Consider the following 18,329-nt stretch of genomic DNA (forward strand, 5'->3'; position numbering starts at 1 on the left):
AATTGGGGAGTTGAACCTTTGAATATAAACGTCATGACTCAAGGCCATTAAAAGCTGTTTCCATGACCGTGTGCAGAGGTCACAGGAGCTGCCCAGCATTCCTATTTATCTTTGCAGACATGTTCAAGGTGAAGTAACATAATGATTGGTTGGACTTAGGGTACTTCCATTTCAGGTAATTTAATGGTTGAGTTACTTAACCACAAAACGTGTGTGAAGTTGTTTTGTATTCCGGTTTCAAATCAGACAAAGCAAAATAATACATACAAAACACTTTATTCATAAAAAGATCAAAGCATTGCCAAGTTCCATATGTGCGAGTTTCATAAATCAAGTTTCAAAATCGACAGCATATTATGAGGTCCTTATCGCTATACCTGAACAACATTGTTAAAGGGAGTTTTTTTTATGCCAGAGTGTGAGACCTTGTGGAAAGGTTGACATGTCTCCTTCTGCTGAGGTGTCAAGTGGTATATGCCCTGGTGATGTGCTTGGCTACCTAGGGCCTGTGGTCTGGGCCCAAGAGAACAGGAGTGACTGGACACTAAATGCAAAGTGGGGACTACAGGGGCACGGACACATTTACATTTAGTCACACAGGATACAGGCCATAGGATGTAGAGAGTGACTCCTGTCTTTCCAGTGGTTAGTCCTCCTCTCCCTCAGACTCGGACTCTGTGGGGGGAAACAATGACATCAAGACTCATTAGCGGCCTCTAGTGGTCGAAATAACCGTTTTCGGTTCTCGTGTTTATGCTTGTGTTGGACAGTTGTACGTCTGATAGCTGCAGTCGTTCAGTTACCTTCTTCAGCGTTCTGCAGCCACTCGACAAACTTCTTCATCTGTTCCAGAAAGACACTCTTCCCTTTGGTAGAGTGTCCATCTTTGTACCACCTCATGATGGCTTCCTCGCTCAGTACGTCAGCTGTGGGTGGGGGTGAACATTCCAAGAGAGGCACACAGAGCATCACATACCCACTCCAAGTCACAGTACACCGAGTCACCCCGAATCTACCTGAACCTAAAAGAGGCCATCATCACACCAGGACATGATTATTTGTGGAAACCCACCTTTATAGAAGAGCATCACAATCTTGCAGAAGGACTTCATGAAGTGGATATTGTCGTAGCAGTATTCCTGGATCTTCAGCAGCAGGACCAGCTCTGACTGGCCCTGGGTGCTGAACACAGCCAGCAGAGGGGCATAGTACTTCAGAGAGAGAGGGAGAGAGAAAGGGTGAGAGAGATAGAGGGAGAGAGAGGGGAGGAGAGAGAGAGGGAGAGAGAGAGAGAGGGAGAGAGAGAGAGAGTGTGAGAGAGAGGACACAGTCAAGGGTTATTTAAAAAATCATTATTAAGGACAGTAATACAGTAGACCAGCATTGCTACAGCACTGCAACATGTTTGCCAGTTGCTGGAAACACCTTATTTGTGGTCTAGTACAGTTAGGATAGTGGTGGATGGAGGTGATGTTCCTGCATGTGGTGGAGGTGGTGTAGCTGTACCTTAAGATGTTTGAGAGCCTGCTCGGTGACCAGCTCCTCCTTCTTGTTCCACTCCATAGCGTTCATGAGGCACGTCCACAACAGACCAATCACAGCCTGCTCCTGAAGCTCATTCCTCTTCATCTCCTCCTTTACATATACCACCATCTACCACAAGATGGAGAAGACACACAAGATAAAGAGTAAACATACAGTACATACACACACTTTTTTTGCTATCTCCACCCTCTGAGAGACTCGTGCTACCTCCACCCTCCCCACTAAGAGAGACGTGCTACCTCCACCCTCCCCACTGAGAGAGACGTGCTACCTCCACCCTCCCCACTAAGAGAGACGTGCTAACTCCACCATCCCCACTGAGAGAGAGACGTGCTAACTCCACCCTCCCCACTGAGAGAGACGTGCTACCTCCACCCTCCCCACTGAGAGAGACGTGCTACCTCCACCCTCCTCACTGAGAGAGACGTGCTACCTCCACCCTCCCCACTGAGAGAGACGTGCTAACTCCACCCTCCCCACTGAGAGAGACGTGCTACCTCCACCCTCCCCACTGAGAGAGACGTGCTACCTCCACCCTCCCCACTAAGAGAGACGTGCTAACTCCACCCTCCCCACTGAGAGAGACGTGCTACCTCCACCCTCCCCACTGAGAGAGACGTGCTAACTCCACCCTCCCCACTGAGAGAGATGTGCTACCTCCACCCTCCCCACTGAGAGAGACGTGCTACCTCCACCCTCCCCACTGAGAGAGGCGTGCTAACTCCACCCTCCCCACTGAGAGAGACGTGCTACCTCCACCCTCCCCACTGAGAGAGACGTGCTAACTCCACCCTCCCCACTAAGAGAGACGTGCTACCTCCACCCTCCCCACTAAGAGAGACGTGCTAACTCCACCCTCCCCACTGAGAGAGACGTGCTACCTCCACCCTCCCCACTGAGAGAGGCGTGCTAACTCCACCCTCCCCACTGAGAGAGACGTGCTACCTCCACCCTCCCCACTGAGAGAGACGTGCTAACTCCACCCTCCCCACTAAGAGAGACGTGCTACCTCCACCCTCCCCACTAAGAGAGACGTGCTAACTCCACCCTCCCCACTGAGAGAGACGTGCTACCTCCACCCTCCCCACTGAGAGAGACGTGCTAACTCCACCCTCCCCACTGAGAGAGACGTGCTACCTCCACCCTCCCCACTGAGAGAGACGTGCTACCTCCACCCTCCCCACTAAGAGAGACGTGCTAACTCCACCCTCCCCACTGAGAGAGACGTGCTACCTCCACCCTCCCCACTGAGAGAGGTGTGCTAACTCCACCCTCCCCACTGAGAGAGGCGTGCTAACTCCACCCTCCCCACTGAGAGAGGCGTGCTACCTCTCGGATGGGGCACTCCTGAGACAGGCGCTCTTGCAGTTCCTTCTGAAGCTCCTTGCGGGTTCCCAGGCTCTGCTGCACGCGCAGGAAGTCTGATAACTCCTTCAGCCCCGCTTCGTTGAAGTACACAGAGAAATGCTCCACGTTCTGCTTGTTGACAGGAAACAACTCCTGGAACGATCAGATTGATAATCCATAAACATAACTAGGAGGCATATGGAAACATTTACAAAATATCGACAATTCTAAGTAAATAAAGAAAACTGATGTAGTTATTGAGCTGCAGCTCTGGTGTAAAAGCGACTATATGTGGACAAAAGAGGCAATGAGCATGACAACAGACTGACTCCCCCCGTCTTTTCTTCATAATTATAGTGCATGTATGACAACACAAGTCTGCACCTGACAAGTGAACACCATCTCCATGGAGACAGTCTCCAGACACTAACACTCAGAGTGTTCCGGAGAGAGTAAAATAACATGTTACGCTTCCTAAATCCTCACCAGCAGTCTTTTATCGAGGCTGGCCTTTCTCAGGGCAGAAGTAACTGAATTGGCATCTTTCTCGGCTATCCACGCCTTAAACATCTTTACTGCAAAGGATGCAGAGATGCCTGCAAAATACAGTTCAAATTTGTGTTATATAGCTCATTGCATGTACAACAATACATTTATACACACAAAACTCCACGACCACAGACATGCACCACTTCACACACGAACATTCCCCTTCCACAGAGAAACAATCACACACACATACACACCTTCCTTGACAACATTGTCACTGAAGAGGCTGGTGAGGATAGGGGGGGGCAGTGTTCCGTTGGCCAGGAGGATGCCGGTCAGCATGGCCAGCTTGGTCTGCTCAGACTCACTGAAGGCTTTCAGGAAGAGCAACAGCTGCAACAGGAAGTGACACAAGACAGGATGATGAGGTCCTCTGACATCAACTGATGAGATGAGAAAGATGACATCACAGCATTTTACCTTTTTGATCTCCTCTTCGAAGCCCTTCTCTAGGTATTTGTATCTCCTGATGAGCTTATTAAAAACCTAAGAGAGAGAGAGAGAGAGACAGAGAGAGAGAGAGTGAGAGAGTAATGTTAAATCCTGGATTATACCAGGGTGAATATAATTCACCCTGGTATAATCCATGGCCTAAAAGTCTAATCAGAATCAGAATGGGATTTATTCTCCATGAAAGTTTGCACAGACAAGGAATTTGCTTTGGCAGGAAGGTGCATACAATAAACATATAGGGACCTAAAGTTTAAATATGTGTACTATCTATACTAAGGGTACATAAACTAACAGTACTAAGTGGGATTAGAATTCAATTAAATATACAATAAGTGCCAATATGGAGCACTTCATGTGTATAAATGGGGGGGAGGGGTTGCTGAAACATACCTGAGCGTAGCGTTTGAGGGCGGAGTGATTTTCTTCGATAGTGAACACGCAGTGTGCCGTCACCTTGGTCTTGTCACCCTCATCAATGCGCGTCCCTCCGGGAGCTGAGTCAGCGAAAGCAGGATCAAAGGTCAAAGAATTCTGTTAACCCTTTTATTCCACAACTCAGAATATCCTACCATACCAGATATCCACAAGTCACAACAATGGGCAGGGCCTTAAACTGATATTTAATACATGCATTCGGACACAACAATGATAAAACCATGCTCTACTACCTTATCTAATTATGCCAACAACACCATTTTGAAACTATTTTTGGTCAATCCTAAATTGTGGTTAACTGGGTTGCACTGGCTAGGAACCCTGTGTAACCACAAGAGACTGAGGGGCTTAGTGGGGATGTTTCTGCCCTTGGCCCCATCACTGCTTGATGTATGGTAATCAGTCTTTAATGAGATTACACAACATTATCGCAATGCCTAACAGCCCCATCCACTTCTGTTGGGAAACTCCCTGACAAATGTCTGATCCCAATAACTCCCCTCCCCTCCCCTCCCCTCCCCTCCCCTCCCCTCCCCTCCCCTCCCCTCCCCTCCCCTCCCCTCCCCTCCCCTCCCCTCCCCTCCCCTCCCCTCCCCTCTTCACTCTTCTGGCTATATATACATTAATTCAGCATTGATCTGGTTGTTGTGTCCTCTGACTTTTCAGGCTGCCAATGACATTTAATCTCCTCCTGTAGATTAATGACAACAGGAGAGCTTACAAACCTGCTGCCTGCCTGCCAGGGAAAATACCTCTCCATTGTTGACCTGTTGTACTGACATTTTTGGACAGGTTTATAGTCCTGTTAGAAGGATTTGAATGAAAACGGAATACCCTATGTGATATTATGTAGGAAAATAATCACATCACATCTGATGCGCAAACTCCATTGTCTTAAATAATCTACGCACTCATTGTCAGAGTAACAGGATTCAAGAGGCTGGTTTCTTGTGTGTCCACAGCTTGTAGTACTGTGTCCCTTTTATAGAACGGGAGTAAACCTTTTAGCTCTAATTGGTTTGACAGAGAGTGCTTCATCCTAGATTCAGACCTGGAAGTAAAATGAACTAATTTGAGACAGATTAAAGGGACAGGATGTGAATGAGTGTGTGTATTGTGGGTTCATGTGTGTTAAGGTCCTCTTGGTGTTTGTGGTGCATGCAAGCGTGAGTGTGTGTGTGTGATGTGTGGGCCTGTGTGTATGTGTACGAGTCTGTGTGAGTTTGTGTGTGCATATTTAACTCTGGGTTTATGTGTGTTAATCTAATTGCCTGTGTGTGTGTGTGTGTGTGTGGGGGGGGGGGGGGTTGGGCAGTTTAGGCCTACAGGTCACTGAAGTTCAAAATCTTACAGCTACTGACACACTGAGCTTAGCTACAGACATAATACATTGTGCAATGCCTCAAACTCCACTACGTTTCCCACAATAACTGTTCTGTACTGCTCCTGTACCCTGATGTTATAATATATTTGATTATTAAAGCCCAGCTCCTTTTCCATTGTTCAGGCTTGTACATGGGAAATCCGATTAAATGTGGAAAACTTAAGAGTCAAATTAATTGTCAAAGTCTGTAAAACGTCGTTCTGGTGCCATTTTAGGAGCCGCACAGATTCCTGAGCCTTACACAGACTGAAGCAGGCACACTCCAAGAGAGAGTCTCTGTAATGGGTGATGAGGAGAGGATCTCTTTGATCATGGGGCATTACTGTGTTAATCTGACAAAGCCAGCAGTGATCACTTTGTCCTTGCCTGGGCGAGCGAGCACAACCCTGCACCCAGCTGGTCACTGGTCCACTGTAGCCGTCTGCACGTGCTCCTCTCTTTGTCGCCGAGCTAAATGGATCCTGGGGGTGGGGTTTTCTAACGTGATGTTATGCTAATCTAACACCCTTCATGAAACGTGTCTAATAAGGTATTGTTGACAATCTAACCATCTAGGGAGGTAAACCACTTAGACTTAAGACATGAAAACAATATTAGTTTGAATCTATTCATGATCGCAACAGATTACATTTCCGGTGACAGAATGCTACTGTGAAGGGTTTCCTAATGCATCCCAGACATCCAGAGCACACTCACCCAGCATGCTCCCTGTGATGAGGATGTCAAAGAGGGTGTCGGCATAGCGACGGTAGTCGAGTCGTGAGCCCGTGACATCGAGGAACTTGGCCAAAGCATCTAGGTCCCCGCCTGCTTCGTTGAGGCCCAGAACGATCGTGTCTCGGAAAACTGTGGGCTCAAACTTCTCCTTTTCATCTGGGAGGGAAGGCAGAGGGAGAGGGTTAGGACGGGGACGTTTACTAACATCTACTGTTCATGGGTGTTGTCATTTGCAACAGTTTGAGACAGTTAATCCTGTCTGTGTCTTCACAAAAATCTAAATATCATAACCTAGAGGTGGCCACACTGGGTCCTACGAATATGTCAATAACTAGAGCCAGTCAGCAAACTAGGCAGCCAACCAACCAGTTGGTCAATAAACCAGCCTCCCAGCCGATAACCATCTAGCCAGCCCCAAAAAAAAAACCTTCCAACTAGTCGGGTATCTGGCCAGCAAACCAGCTTGCAAGCAGGGTTTTGTGTAGAGGTTTTGTGTAAGAGCCAGAGAATGCCAACAACAACAACAACCTGTTAACACTGCAGGCAGGCCTTGCAACTCAGTCAAATCTAGGGAAGGGCTTCAAGTGTTTACTGTATGGGAGTGACAATATGTGAAGAGTGTGAGTACAGTATGTGCTTGTAGGCTGTTGGAGTATTGAGTCGACAGACCAGCTAATATTGAGAATACCAACAGAAGAGGTTGAGAGGGACCTTGTCACTGGCGAAACATTCAACACATTTTGTCTGTAGCAAAAAATATCTTGAGGTTCCAGGGATTTGGTCACTAATAAACTGTCATCAAACAAATCGTCTGCTGTTTATTTACACCTTGTATTACAATTGAAGGAGTATATTTCTAAACGTGTTTATAGTAACAAGACTTTGCAATGAACATTCAGTACCTTTGCAACATTGCAATGCAACACAACAACACAACATTTGTTTCCTTGCCAACGTGTCTGGTAAAGAGCTAGCATGCGGCCACGGACAGCTGTCTGAGGTACTTACCCCTTTTCCTGGTCTTAAACCTCTGGCCTGTAAGCACTGGCTTCTGCTGCTTACCGGTATTCATAAAAGTCCTGAAGAGGAAACACAATACTTCTTAGCACTAAACACTTTTTCATCATCTAACGCACACATGCACAAACACACACAAGGTCCAACCAGTAGCCCCTTTTGTGTTTTATATAAAGATATGGTTTAATTAGTAACCTTTCTGTTAAGTACATGATATATACAAATGATTTGATACATTTGAATAGTGGTTAGGCAAAGCTTACATGGTTCTCCGATAACATATGGGGGTCAGATGGCTGAGCGGTTAGGGAGTCGGGCTATTAATCAGTAGGTTGCCGGTTCAATTCCCGGCCACACAATATGACGTGTCCTTTGGCAAGGCACTTCACCCTACTTGGCTCGGGGGGAATGTCCCTGTACTTACTGTAAGTTGCTCTGGATAAGAGCGCCTGCTAAATGTAAATGTATCTTATCACCCTAGGTTTTATACTTCCTCAGTCTAACCACTGAAGAACACCCTGTAAGCCTCAATGTTCAAGGTCTCCGCCCTTCGCTAACCAGCTGTGAGTTACTCTTAGTAACAGTGCCGGCCTGAATGTAACTGTTGAAGAGTTGTCCTGCTTGCCAACCTTGTGCTCTGTGCTAAATATAGTGAGCTCATCCCCACAGTCCAAACTTCAGACTCTCTCCAACCCCCCCTTACCCATCCCCAAACACACACACATGCCCCCTTTCACTCTCTTTCTTTCTGTCTCGCTCTGGGATAGGACATCCCTTGCAATGCTACATGCACACACACACAAACAACAACGCACATGCAGTGCACACTTCTTTCCAACAGCTGGTCCAAATCAGAAAACTCAATGAGAGGGCAGCCATTTTTGTGGCGGGCAAACTCTTACTTTGGAGAGCCCCAGGAAACTGGTCGGGGAAGGATTACATCGCGTTCTAATCTACAACTCCTATCCCCACTGAATGGATACTGTAGTCAACAGATTCCAAGGAAAGCTGTCTGGTTCACCGCGGTCACTTTGGCTTGAAAGATTCCTCGGTTCTGTTATACATTTACATTTAGTCATTTATCAGACGCTCTTATCCAGAGCGACTTACAGTAAGTACAGGGACATTCTCCCCGAGGCAAGTAGGGTGAAGTGCCTTGCCCAAGGGCACAACGTCATCTGGCACGGTCAGGAATCGAACTGGCAACCTTATGATTACTAGCCCGCTTCCCTAACCGCTCAGCCATCTGACTCCCGGTTATAGAGATGCTAGAACTTAAAACCAGTGGTTCCTTCAATTGCTTTGTGTATAGGCCTAGCTCTGGATCACCTAATGTACATGACACACTGTTAAACACTTGTATGTACAAATCTATGTTTTTTCTCTCTCTTTTGAACCGTGTGGGTGGTTTAGTGTTCTCCACTCACACAGAGAAGCACCATTACAGGCTCCCACTGACAGAACATTTTGACAATGTTACAGCTGCAGTTATTGAAAAATGAATACATTATCTGAATTTGCACTATGACAACTTGGAAAATAAAACAAAATGTATTTCAGGGAATTTAAATACGTGTTTGTAAGCCACGTTTCCATGATGTTTCACCTGTCCTTGTACACAACAACAGTTTTGTGTGTGTGGGTCACTTTGTTCTATCTATCTGTCTAACAGCAGCTGATGTACACTTTGTTCTGAGGAGAGGCCCTGAAGGAGCACCAAGGGACCCACTCAGAGCCACTTCTTCACCCCAAGGAGAGCAGAGGTAGCTGGGCTAAGCACCAGCATGTCTACTCTTGGGACCCATGGATAAATTTCACAGTGGTGTGTGTTTGTGTTTGTATTTGTATGTGTGTGTATGTTTGTGTTTGTGTACATGTTTGTGGTTTTGTGTATAATTATGTGTTTGTGTGTATGAGTGAACAAGACAGAGGGATGTAGAAGAAGAGGAAAAGATAGATGAGTTCATGTCAGTTTAAATGTGTGATGTGTGCAGAAATAGTGCAGCTGTTCAGAGATCCTATCTTACAAACATTATTGTGTTACCTGAGAGGGGAGTATATGAGGAACAGCTCTTTGTTCATCTCAACACCTCACTGCCACACACTTCTGCATATTTGACAGGTTTCTTCTCCATTTTGAGCTTTTATTTCATGGGCAGTTGAATTTTGAATATGTCATGGCCATGCCAAATAAATTGTTTGTCACCACAGTCCCCAGTCTATAACACAGTGTGCGGAGAATACGTCATGTGCATTATCAAAAAGACTTGTCATGTCCCAGCCCTCCAACCCCCTCATCCACCCCCCCCCCCTCCAGGGGTGTGTGGGCTGTATGCCAAGTTGACACCCCATTCCCAAAATAATGTTCTCCTCATTAAATTCCAGGAAGCAAAGCCAACATGGCAGAAAACATTGACCAGAGTGAGAGACAAGCAAACTATTGGAAAGTATCTGAAGTGGTCTGATAGGCTATGTAGGTGCCCCCTCAAGAGGGTGATGAGAAGGCCTGGCGAGAGAAGACAGGATGAAGGATTTTCATTCTCACCTCCACACCCTACTACCACTTCCGTGAATAATGCACGATGAGTCCAACGAAGTTATATCCTCGAATAAAAGGACTAGGCCTGTACAAGTTGAGCTCGACTAGATACCTACCAGTTCGGTCGAACAGGAAGCACAAAACTCTCAGCTACATCGAGCCTTTTAAAGCACTGTATTTGGCCGCCAGCGAGATAGGTCCACCGGAACACTACAACCGATTAATTGTAGGGAGTAACGGTAGCCTGAAGTGCGCCACTTTTCTATAAACACAATCGCAGCATTCCAGGAATGCCTTTGAAATATTTCACCCAGACAACCTGTCAATTCAAGATAATTGATCATCTGTACACGTGCATAGATGCTGTGCTTTATTAATTTCCAAAATCCTTTTCTCAGCGTGTTGTAATGAGCAACAGAAAAGGAGGAAAGCAATCCACCCTTCAAATTAATCCTCTTCTGTCCACACTGTGACGAATTAAACAAACATTTCTTCAATTTGTTCTTGAACAATATCGCGCACCTGTGGCACTAGAGTTGTGATGTTTTGTCTGTCTCAGATTCTAAATTAGTCCGCTAAAAAAATAACAAAAATACATATCATGGCCTAAATTGCAGTCTATAAAAACGGATACAGTCAGCTCTTAATGTTTAGTTTACTAGTGTGAGTAGGACTAATTGCCACTGAATCATCAACAATAGGCACATTTTTATATGACAACAAATGTTAAATCTTGTAAGTTTTTATGATATGAAATTGAATTGAGATATAGAAATTCTAATGAATGTTACTAGGATAACACAGAACAATTGTGACTTACCTGACAGTGGGTGACTAGCAAGTTGATGTGGTGGACGAGAGGCAAAGGAACTCAGATACACATCAACGTACATCGAGTGGCAGTCCGGTAATATGCAGCCCGGCAAAATCCTATGTACCTAAAATAGGGGCGTCCTCACAGAGTGATAAAGCAACAATTTCAAATATGACTCCGCAAAGTGATAAATATTAAAACTGGCAGGTAGTAATTGGTCTTGAACGGATCATTCGCAATACGTTAAGACAAATACGGGTTTCTTTCCGTTTTCAATCAGAGACGAATCTAAGGCACCCCTCTTCGCTTCTCTGTGGTGTATTCCAAGGTTTATCTAACAGTTTAGTGACAGTGTTATAAATTGGTGGAGTCGCTTACTCTAGCCCTCAGCCCACACCTAAGTCTTGCAGAGGGTGTAACCTGTCTAGCATAACGAGCATCTTCGGCAAGAGATTGTGCACCAGTTTGGCACAAGAATATTGCAGTAAAACAATGGCAGCTCCAAAAAAGGGGGATCTTTCAGCGGCAGAGAGGGAACTATTACAGGTTATTGCCGCAGGTAAGGAGTATGTTCTTAATGTTGGATATCGAATTATTTAAGAAATCAGTTACCTTTTCAAACCTTTCAATTATGTAGCAACTTTATAACTTTATCGATATTTTTCTTTATTTAAAATTATGTCATGATAACCGCACCTTGTCTAGTTGTCAATTTGGGTTCGTGGTCAAAGTTATTTTGAGTCAATGTAGGTTCTCATTCAGTCATGAATAAAAAGGTTTACTGTCAATAGCTTTTTATGATCAAAACAATGATTATGTAGTATCTGTTTCCAGAACCTAATGGATTGAATGTGGAGTGAGGAAATTATGCCATTTCCCCTTGGGATGAATATTAAATATTCAGTGTAAAAAGATACATCATTTATATATACTGTATCAATGTTTTGTGTTGTCCTCTTTTTTTACAAAGGTGATGAACAAGAAGTTGCAAGGCTGCTTGGAAGCAATGATGTCCGGGTGAACTGTTTGGATGAGGTATGGGGAGGGTAAATACTATTATACAAGTCCACAATCTTCCCTGAGAAGGCTGTGGTAGGATTGGGTACCTTTGTTGTTTGCTAATAAACAATAAAACAAAACAAAAATTCCTCAAATCGCAAATAATTGAGGAATTCAATAGAAACAGTGATACTTAAATCAGTTAAAGTATCTCCAAAATTGTTCACATCTTCCACTTCAGTTAAACACAAATAATTAAGCACTGAGAATTGATTGACATTCATGATATTTGTGACAGTGAGTAGAATTATGTTGCTGCTACTTTAGCTGTCTTTATACAACTGTGATACCTTGATGGGGACGCATAAGCAGCATCTGTTAGTCATTGTTATGAAGACATATGGAGAAGACTCTTAAGGGCCGGATGCACTTCTCCATGGTATTGTGTAATAGCATCATGCCACTAGATGCACCACTCAGACTCCTTCAGTGGCCTTTGTCTTCGGGAGTAGGGGGTGGGTTTAAAACAGCAGTTCACAAGTGTTTCTGGTCTGTCAAGATCAGATGTGACAGCAGACTTTGACATCATTAACAACACAGTAACTGTCGGGTGGATTTATATCATAGCAGGTCTGACGTGTTTCTCCACGTTTTCACACGTTGTTGTTGCTACGGCAGCACTTAATGCATAAATAATTCATACTGGCACTGCTATAATTTGTGAATGAGATTAGTCAGACACTCATTTTAAAATCTGATTAACTAAAAAACTAACTCTCATAGCTCTTACCACCAAGTGTCTAATCTCTAACCATCCCTCACTCTCTCTGTCTCTCCTCTCTCTCTCCTCTCTCTCCTCCTCCTATCGTCCCTATCCTCCTCCCCTCCTGTCGTCCCTCTCCTCCTCTCCTTCCTCCCCTCCTCTCCTCTCAGTATGGCATGACTCCTTTAATGCATGCAGCATACAAGGGCAAGGCCGAAATGTGCCGGCTGCTGCTGCAGCACGGGGCAGATGTCAACTGCAACGAGCATGATTATGGCTACACCGCACTGATGTTCGCAGGCCTTTCAGGTCAGTCAGTGCACCTTTATGTGGAGTTGACTTCTAACAAAACAAGACCTAGGGAGTCAGGTGGCTGAGCGGTTAGAGAATTGGGCTAGTAATCAGAACGTCGCTGGTTCGATTCTCGGCCGCGCCAAATGAAGTTGTGTCCTTGGGCAAGGCACTTCACCCTACTTGCCTTGGGGGAATGTCCCTGTACTTACTGTAAGTCGCTCTGGATAAGAGCGTCTGCTAAATGACTAAATGTAAATGTAAGACCTAAAAAGAGAAACTGGGGTCTATGGGTGGGATTTCCCATTTTACGTATACCCCTGTATGTGTGGTTCCTGTCTCAACAGGAAATACAGACATCACCATCATGATCCTGGACGCAGGAGCAGAGACTGACCTGGTCAACTCTGTGGGCCGCACAGCTGCACAGATGGCTGCCTTTGTGGGTGAGAAGCGCACTTTGATGCCAAGATCTGACCCTAAAACTTGTATTTGTACCTGCACTTGTGTACTTATTACCTGCACTTGTGTACATGCACTTGTGTACTTATTACTTGCACTTGTGTACTTATTACCTGCACTTGTGTACTTGTACCTGCACTTGTGTACTTATTACCTGTACTTGTGTACTTGTACCTGCACTTGTGTACTTATTACCTGTACTTGTGTACTTGTACATGCATTTGTGTACTTGTACCTGCACTTGTGTACTTATTACCTGTACTTGTCGCAAACTGCACATAAACTCAACTCAAACTTAAAACACACCTCATTAAGTTAGTACAGCCCAACTCCTGCATATGATCTAACCTGTCTGAGGGTCCCTTGATCAGTCCACCTCTTCCTCTGCTTGTTCAGGCCAGCATGACTGTGTGACAGTGATCAACAACTTCTTCTCGCTAGCGAGGCTCGAGTACTTCACCAGGCCCCAGGGGCTGGAGAGGGAACCCAAACTGCCCCCCAAACTGGCTGGGCCACTGTACAAGATCATCATGACCACCAACCTCAACCCAGTCAAGGTACTGGACTGTTTCGATTCCGATGCCATTTTAACACACCTGATAGGATACAGTCACTATGATGTTTTTTGAGGGAGTTAACAGCTAATCCTTTTTCCATATACAACAGGTGGAGTAAATAATGAACAGATTTAGTTGAATCAATGAGTTGTCTATTATGCTTTGTTTTATTCCAGATCTAATGTACTGTAAATCATGTACATAGCAATCACAGCTTCTTAAGTTCTTTAATGTTTGTTTGTTTTTATATGGAAGTTAGGATTTTCAGTATAAAGCCTTCTAGGAGATAGTAAAGCTCAGTTGCAAGAGATAGAGACTTTCTATTGCTACTGCATAGGAGATCAAATTGTACATTATAAAGTATTTAAAAAAAAAAGTTCTCTCAGGGACCAATACATTTTTAGGCAGCTTAGTTGGCAATAAATGGTCGGCAGTACGTAAAATCCATCAGATTGGATGTATAGTAGATATGTTGACTGACAACAGGGGGTACATGGCTACTACATGCTCATAGTGGAACATGAGTTGGAGAATTCATTTCATAGCTGGGCCTTGACAGCCTTGAGCCCTTTAGATTCCATGAGACCCACATGATTCATGTTGGCTCAGACACAGGCCACTGGCATCCTGACTTCTTTGGGATCGTCTATATATATCTGACTAACTGGGAATGGACACAGGACAGACTGACACTGCACAGTAACATAGCAAGTCCATGAATTAATTGGAATTTATGAATTATTTGATTCATTTAAGTATCATATTCTTCTTTGTTCAGCTTGTATACAAATACAACTTTTCTATTGTCTTTGCAAGCATGTAAGGCTGATGGTGTGCTCCTTTGTTTTTTGGCTGGCTGCCAAAATCATAAAAAGCACAGTTTGTGACTGTCACAAAGGCATGGAAACTGTACTTAAACACCCATTAAGTCATAGTAGCTTGTTTAGCCGCCGTGATGAGTAACAAAAGCTATAATCTGGTCCACATGTGTATGTCTGAAGGAGAAAGCAATGCATTTGGAAACATTGGAAAATCATCATTCGTTTCACTTAAAATGTTTTGTTTGACTTTGCCCACTTTGAAATGTGAACCATGATGATTACATCTGCTTCCTATCAAACACACCAAGCCATACCAGAGCAGAGCAAAGGATAGGGTGTGATACAAACAGTCTTGTTCACAGATATAAACTGTGAACAAGATCTTAGGATGAGTTGAGCATCCTCTCCTCTTTTTTAACACTTTCTTTCTGTTTTCTGTCACTTACTTACTTACTTACTTTGACATTTGAATGGCATTTGGGCAGTAACTGGATAGCTCTGCTCTACCTTCTGTAAGTCGTTTCTCTCAGTAATTTTTTTCCCCCATCTCCTTCCCTCTCTCCACTTACTCTTTCTCTCTCCTATCTCTCTCTCTCTTTCTCTCTCCTCTCCCTCTCTTTGAATCCTTCCTCCCTCTGCGCCTTGTCCTCTCTCGCAGATGGTGATGTTAGTGAAAGAGAACCCGTTGATGGTGGATATTGGCGCTCTCGAGAAGTGCTACCGTGTTATGGACCTGCTGTGTGAACAGTGTGTCAAGCAACAACAAATGAATGAAGTGCTGGCCATGAAGATGCACTACATCAGCTGCGTTCTGCAGAAATGCCTCGCCTTCCTCCTGGAGCGCGACGACAAGCTGGACGCTCTTGTCAAGAGGTGGGTGGAGCCCGAGGGGGCGGAGTCTGGCTAAAGATTGGGTGACTGGAAGCATGCACATTGGCATGACTGAAATGATGACTTGTAAACATCTATACATATCTCAGATTAGTGTATGTTTAGATTATGTTTATGCCGTTAACATCCCAGAGAACACCCACTGATACTTAAAAACCAAATTGCTTTAAGGTTGTTACAGTATCTCGAGAAGTACTTATCCTCTTATTCCTTCAATGTTTTATGCAAGCTTGTTGAAAGGGAGGGATTGCGATGGCTTCCCACAGAACCAGGAGAAGTTCATTCGGGACTGCATCCGGAAGTTTCCATACTGTGAGGCTACGCTTCTTCAGCAGCTCGTTAGGAGCATTGCCCCTGTGGAGATTGTAAGTAAACTTCTAGACAACAGGTTGATGCTGCATGGGTCTGTTCTCTCTGCAGAAACTCTGGCTCTCCACCCTTTGCTGCAATTTGTTTGTCATTTTAAAGTGGCTACTTTTTGCCCCATCATCGATCAACACTTTTTCTGTTTCCAGGGCAACGACCCCACAGCCTTCTCGGTGCTAACCCAAGCTCTGACGGGCAAGATGGCCTTTGTGGACGCTGATTACTGCGCTACATGTGGGGAGAGGGGGGCGGATAAGCGGTGCTCGCTCTGCAAAACGGTAAGGCTAAAGATGAGATCTCTCTCTTTCTCTCTCTCTTTCTTTCTGTCCTTCTCTCTGTACCTAAATCCCTGTTAGACTCTTCATAGCCACAGACCTGTCCTCTTAGTCAAATATGTCAATCACGCACAAGTACGTAGACAAGAGCAACTTTTTCAACTCCTACCTCATCTTAACCTCATCCTACCTGTCTTCCAGCTGATTTACTGCAGCCTGTCGTGTCAGAAGCTCCACTGGTTCACCCATAAAATGATCTGCAGAGCTCTGCAAGCTCAAGAGATGGGCCCTGAGAGAGACACACCCCGGCTGAGAGAACTCAATGGTGACTGCTTCTAATCATCAATGGGGGACAGCATTGCTCTACTTTACTCTACTATATTCTACTATATTCTACTCTGCTTTGGTCTGCTTTACTCTACTATACTCTACTCTGGAGTCAGATGGCGTCTGCTAAATGACTAAATGTAATGTACTCTGCTCTACTCTTATGTTCTGTTCTCTCATTGTTTTTTAGTGGAGGATGAGAACGACCTGGTGAAGGAGACTGCCAACTTCCTCCAGGAGCTGTGTGTGAGAGCAGAGGAGGTCGCGGCTGCAAGCTGCCCCGCTGAGCTACTAGGATGCCCCTCCACCTCCTCTACCACCCCCCCTCCCTCCTCCTCCGCTGCTGCCCCAGGCCCCACCTACTCCCAGGACTGAGAGGGAGGAGCCCTGGCACATTCTTAGCCCCTCCCCTCATCCACATGTGACCTCAAGGCCGTTAGGGATCGATCTTTCGGTTTTACCAGCCTATCGGCTGAGCTATGAGGTCTGTGCTATGGGCCCCCCGGGGCCCTCATTGGTTCAGTAGTCTAGAGGGACAGACGGGTGCCACACACACCCAGTGTGTTTGCACCAATGGTGGAGCGGCATGCTTGCAGAAGAGGAAACAAGTCGGTTTTTCAGAATTGTGGGTGCTGAGTTGAGATTTCACAGCCATTGAAGTGCCATGAAGGAAAAGACGATGGAGTTTAGACTTGTATATGATGTATGTAGAGGCACTGAGTGTATCTATTCTGTAGGACCTGCTGTTTGTTTCTCTCTCTTGTTCTTACAGTGTATGCCTTACATGGTTATTGTGAAACCACAAATATTTGTGCCATATTCTCTGTGGAAAGTCTTCAAACATTCCTGTGAATCTGCAATGTCACTAATGAGTGCTTAATTTGAGCCTTTAATATAAAAAGGAAAGAAAACTACATTCATAGCCAAATTGTGTGCTGTTTGTCAAATTAAGTATATTGTATGTGTTATATGTAGATGTTTTTAAGTTGATAATTTGTGTATCATGTTTTATCTTAATTGTGTTTTATTTAGTTTTCAGAAGGTCAAGCAATCCACCAATGACATTCTAACCTTGTTGGTGCTATTTCCTTATCGGTTAGAAAACCTCTCTAAATTGCTTGTCTTAAATTGTAAAGTGCCTATTCTTCATTCTTCTGTCAATAAAGAGTGCTATTCTTAAATGACGACGTCTTAGCTTTGCGTTACCCACATTTCTATTGATTTCAAGATTGTGCGCTATTTTCTCACACTGCTCTGACACTAGGGGGCAGCAGTTCTCTTTTCAATATTCATCCACATATACTTAATGGGTATGTGTACATTACAGGTACAGTACGTCCCAATAGCTCCGCGGGGGATGACATTATGAAATGGTGATATCAGTGTCCCTCTCTACACTTGTACAGTAGTGCTCCTTTCATAATTTCTTATCACTGCCTATTTAAATGATTACATTTTCAGTCACACTGGAAACAGTCACCTGGCGGATTAAACTGAAACAGAAATGAACACATTGTAGACGTAATGCCCTGATTGAGCCTTCATGTTGTTTCACCAAATGACTAAATACATTTAAAATGTGCACACCTTAATGTGTGCCCATTAAGGTGCATCTTCAATGTCATCCTGATCTGGTTACACACCAGGAGGAACAGGAGACTTCAATGCTCAGTGTTCAGACCTTGTCACAGACGCGCAGCGAATCCTACGGCGATGCTCTTCTCTTCTATACCGCTCTGCTTCCCGGGAGATTTCATTCTTCATGTACCGAATGTAC

The 18,329-nt window shown here is 44.8% G+C and overlaps 3 protein-coding genes across 3 annotated transcripts in view; 2 read left to right on the plus strand and 1 right to left on the minus strand.

Annotated features, from left to right (window-relative positions):
- Nucleotides 1–18,329, plus strand: part of agr2 (anterior gradient 2) — a 112,416-nt gene that overhangs the window by 7,614 nt on the left and 86,473 nt on the right. The window lies entirely within an intron of this gene.
- On the minus strand, nt 261–10,870 carry bzw2 (basic leucine zipper and W2 domains 2). Its single transcript, XM_067255756.1, has 12 exons — nt 10,807–10,870; nt 7,439–7,509; nt 6,410–6,586; nt 4,285–4,388; nt 3,862–3,927; nt 3,639–3,774; nt 3,379–3,488; nt 2,875–3,045; nt 1,507–1,653; nt 1,073–1,211; nt 804–926; nt 261–675 (listed from the first exon to the last, which is right to left on the minus strand). Exons 2-12 carry the CDS (start codon nt 7,500–7,502, stop codon nt 647–649), a joined length of 1,266 nt encoding a protein of 421 aa, XP_067111857.1. The 5' UTR covers nt 7,503–7,509; nt 10,807–10,870; the 3' UTR covers nt 261–646.
- On the plus strand, nt 11,293–16,927 carry LOC136962584 (ankyrin repeat and MYND domain-containing protein 2-like). Its single transcript, XM_067256391.1, has 10 exons — nt 11,293–11,359; nt 11,771–11,835; nt 12,733–12,871; nt 13,201–13,299; nt 13,712–13,872; nt 15,352–15,566; nt 15,814–15,949; nt 16,100–16,228; nt 16,427–16,550; nt 16,743–16,927. Exons 1-10 carry the CDS (start codon nt 11,293–11,295, stop codon nt 16,925–16,927), a joined length of 1,320 nt encoding a protein of 439 aa, XP_067112492.1.

This window comes from Osmerus mordax, chromosome 18 (genome assembly GCF_038355195.1).
Source record: "Osmerus mordax isolate fOsmMor3 chromosome 18, fOsmMor3.pri, whole genome shotgun sequence".
NCBI classification, from domain to species: Eukaryota; Metazoa; Chordata; class Actinopteri; order Osmeriformes; family Osmeridae; genus Osmerus; species Osmerus mordax.

Coding starts and splice junctions, on each gene's coding strand:
- bzw2 (XM_067255756.1), bottom strand. CDS start 7,502: ATGAATACCGGTAAGCAGCAGAAGCCAGTGCTTACAGGCCAGAGGTTT. Junction 3,775..3,861: donor TCGAAGAGGAGATCAAAAAG/GTAAAATGCTGT, acceptor TTCCTGTTGCAG/CTGTTGCTCTTCCTGAAAGC. Junction 1,212..1,506: donor AGGCTCTCAAACATCTTAAG/GTACAGCTACAC, acceptor CTCTCTCTGAAG/TACTATGCCCCTCTGCTGGC.
- LOC136962584 (XM_067256391.1), top strand. CDS start 11,293: ATGGCAGCTCCAAAAAAGGGGGATCTTTCAGCGGCAGAGAGGGAACTA. Junction 12,872..13,200: donor GATGTTCGCAGGCCTTTCAG/GTCAGTCAGTGC, acceptor CTGTCTCAACAG/GAAATACAGACATCACCATC. Junction 15,567..15,813: donor CTGGACGCTCTTGTCAAGAG/GTGGGTGGAGCC, acceptor GTTTTATGCAAG/CTTGTTGAAAGGGAGGGATT.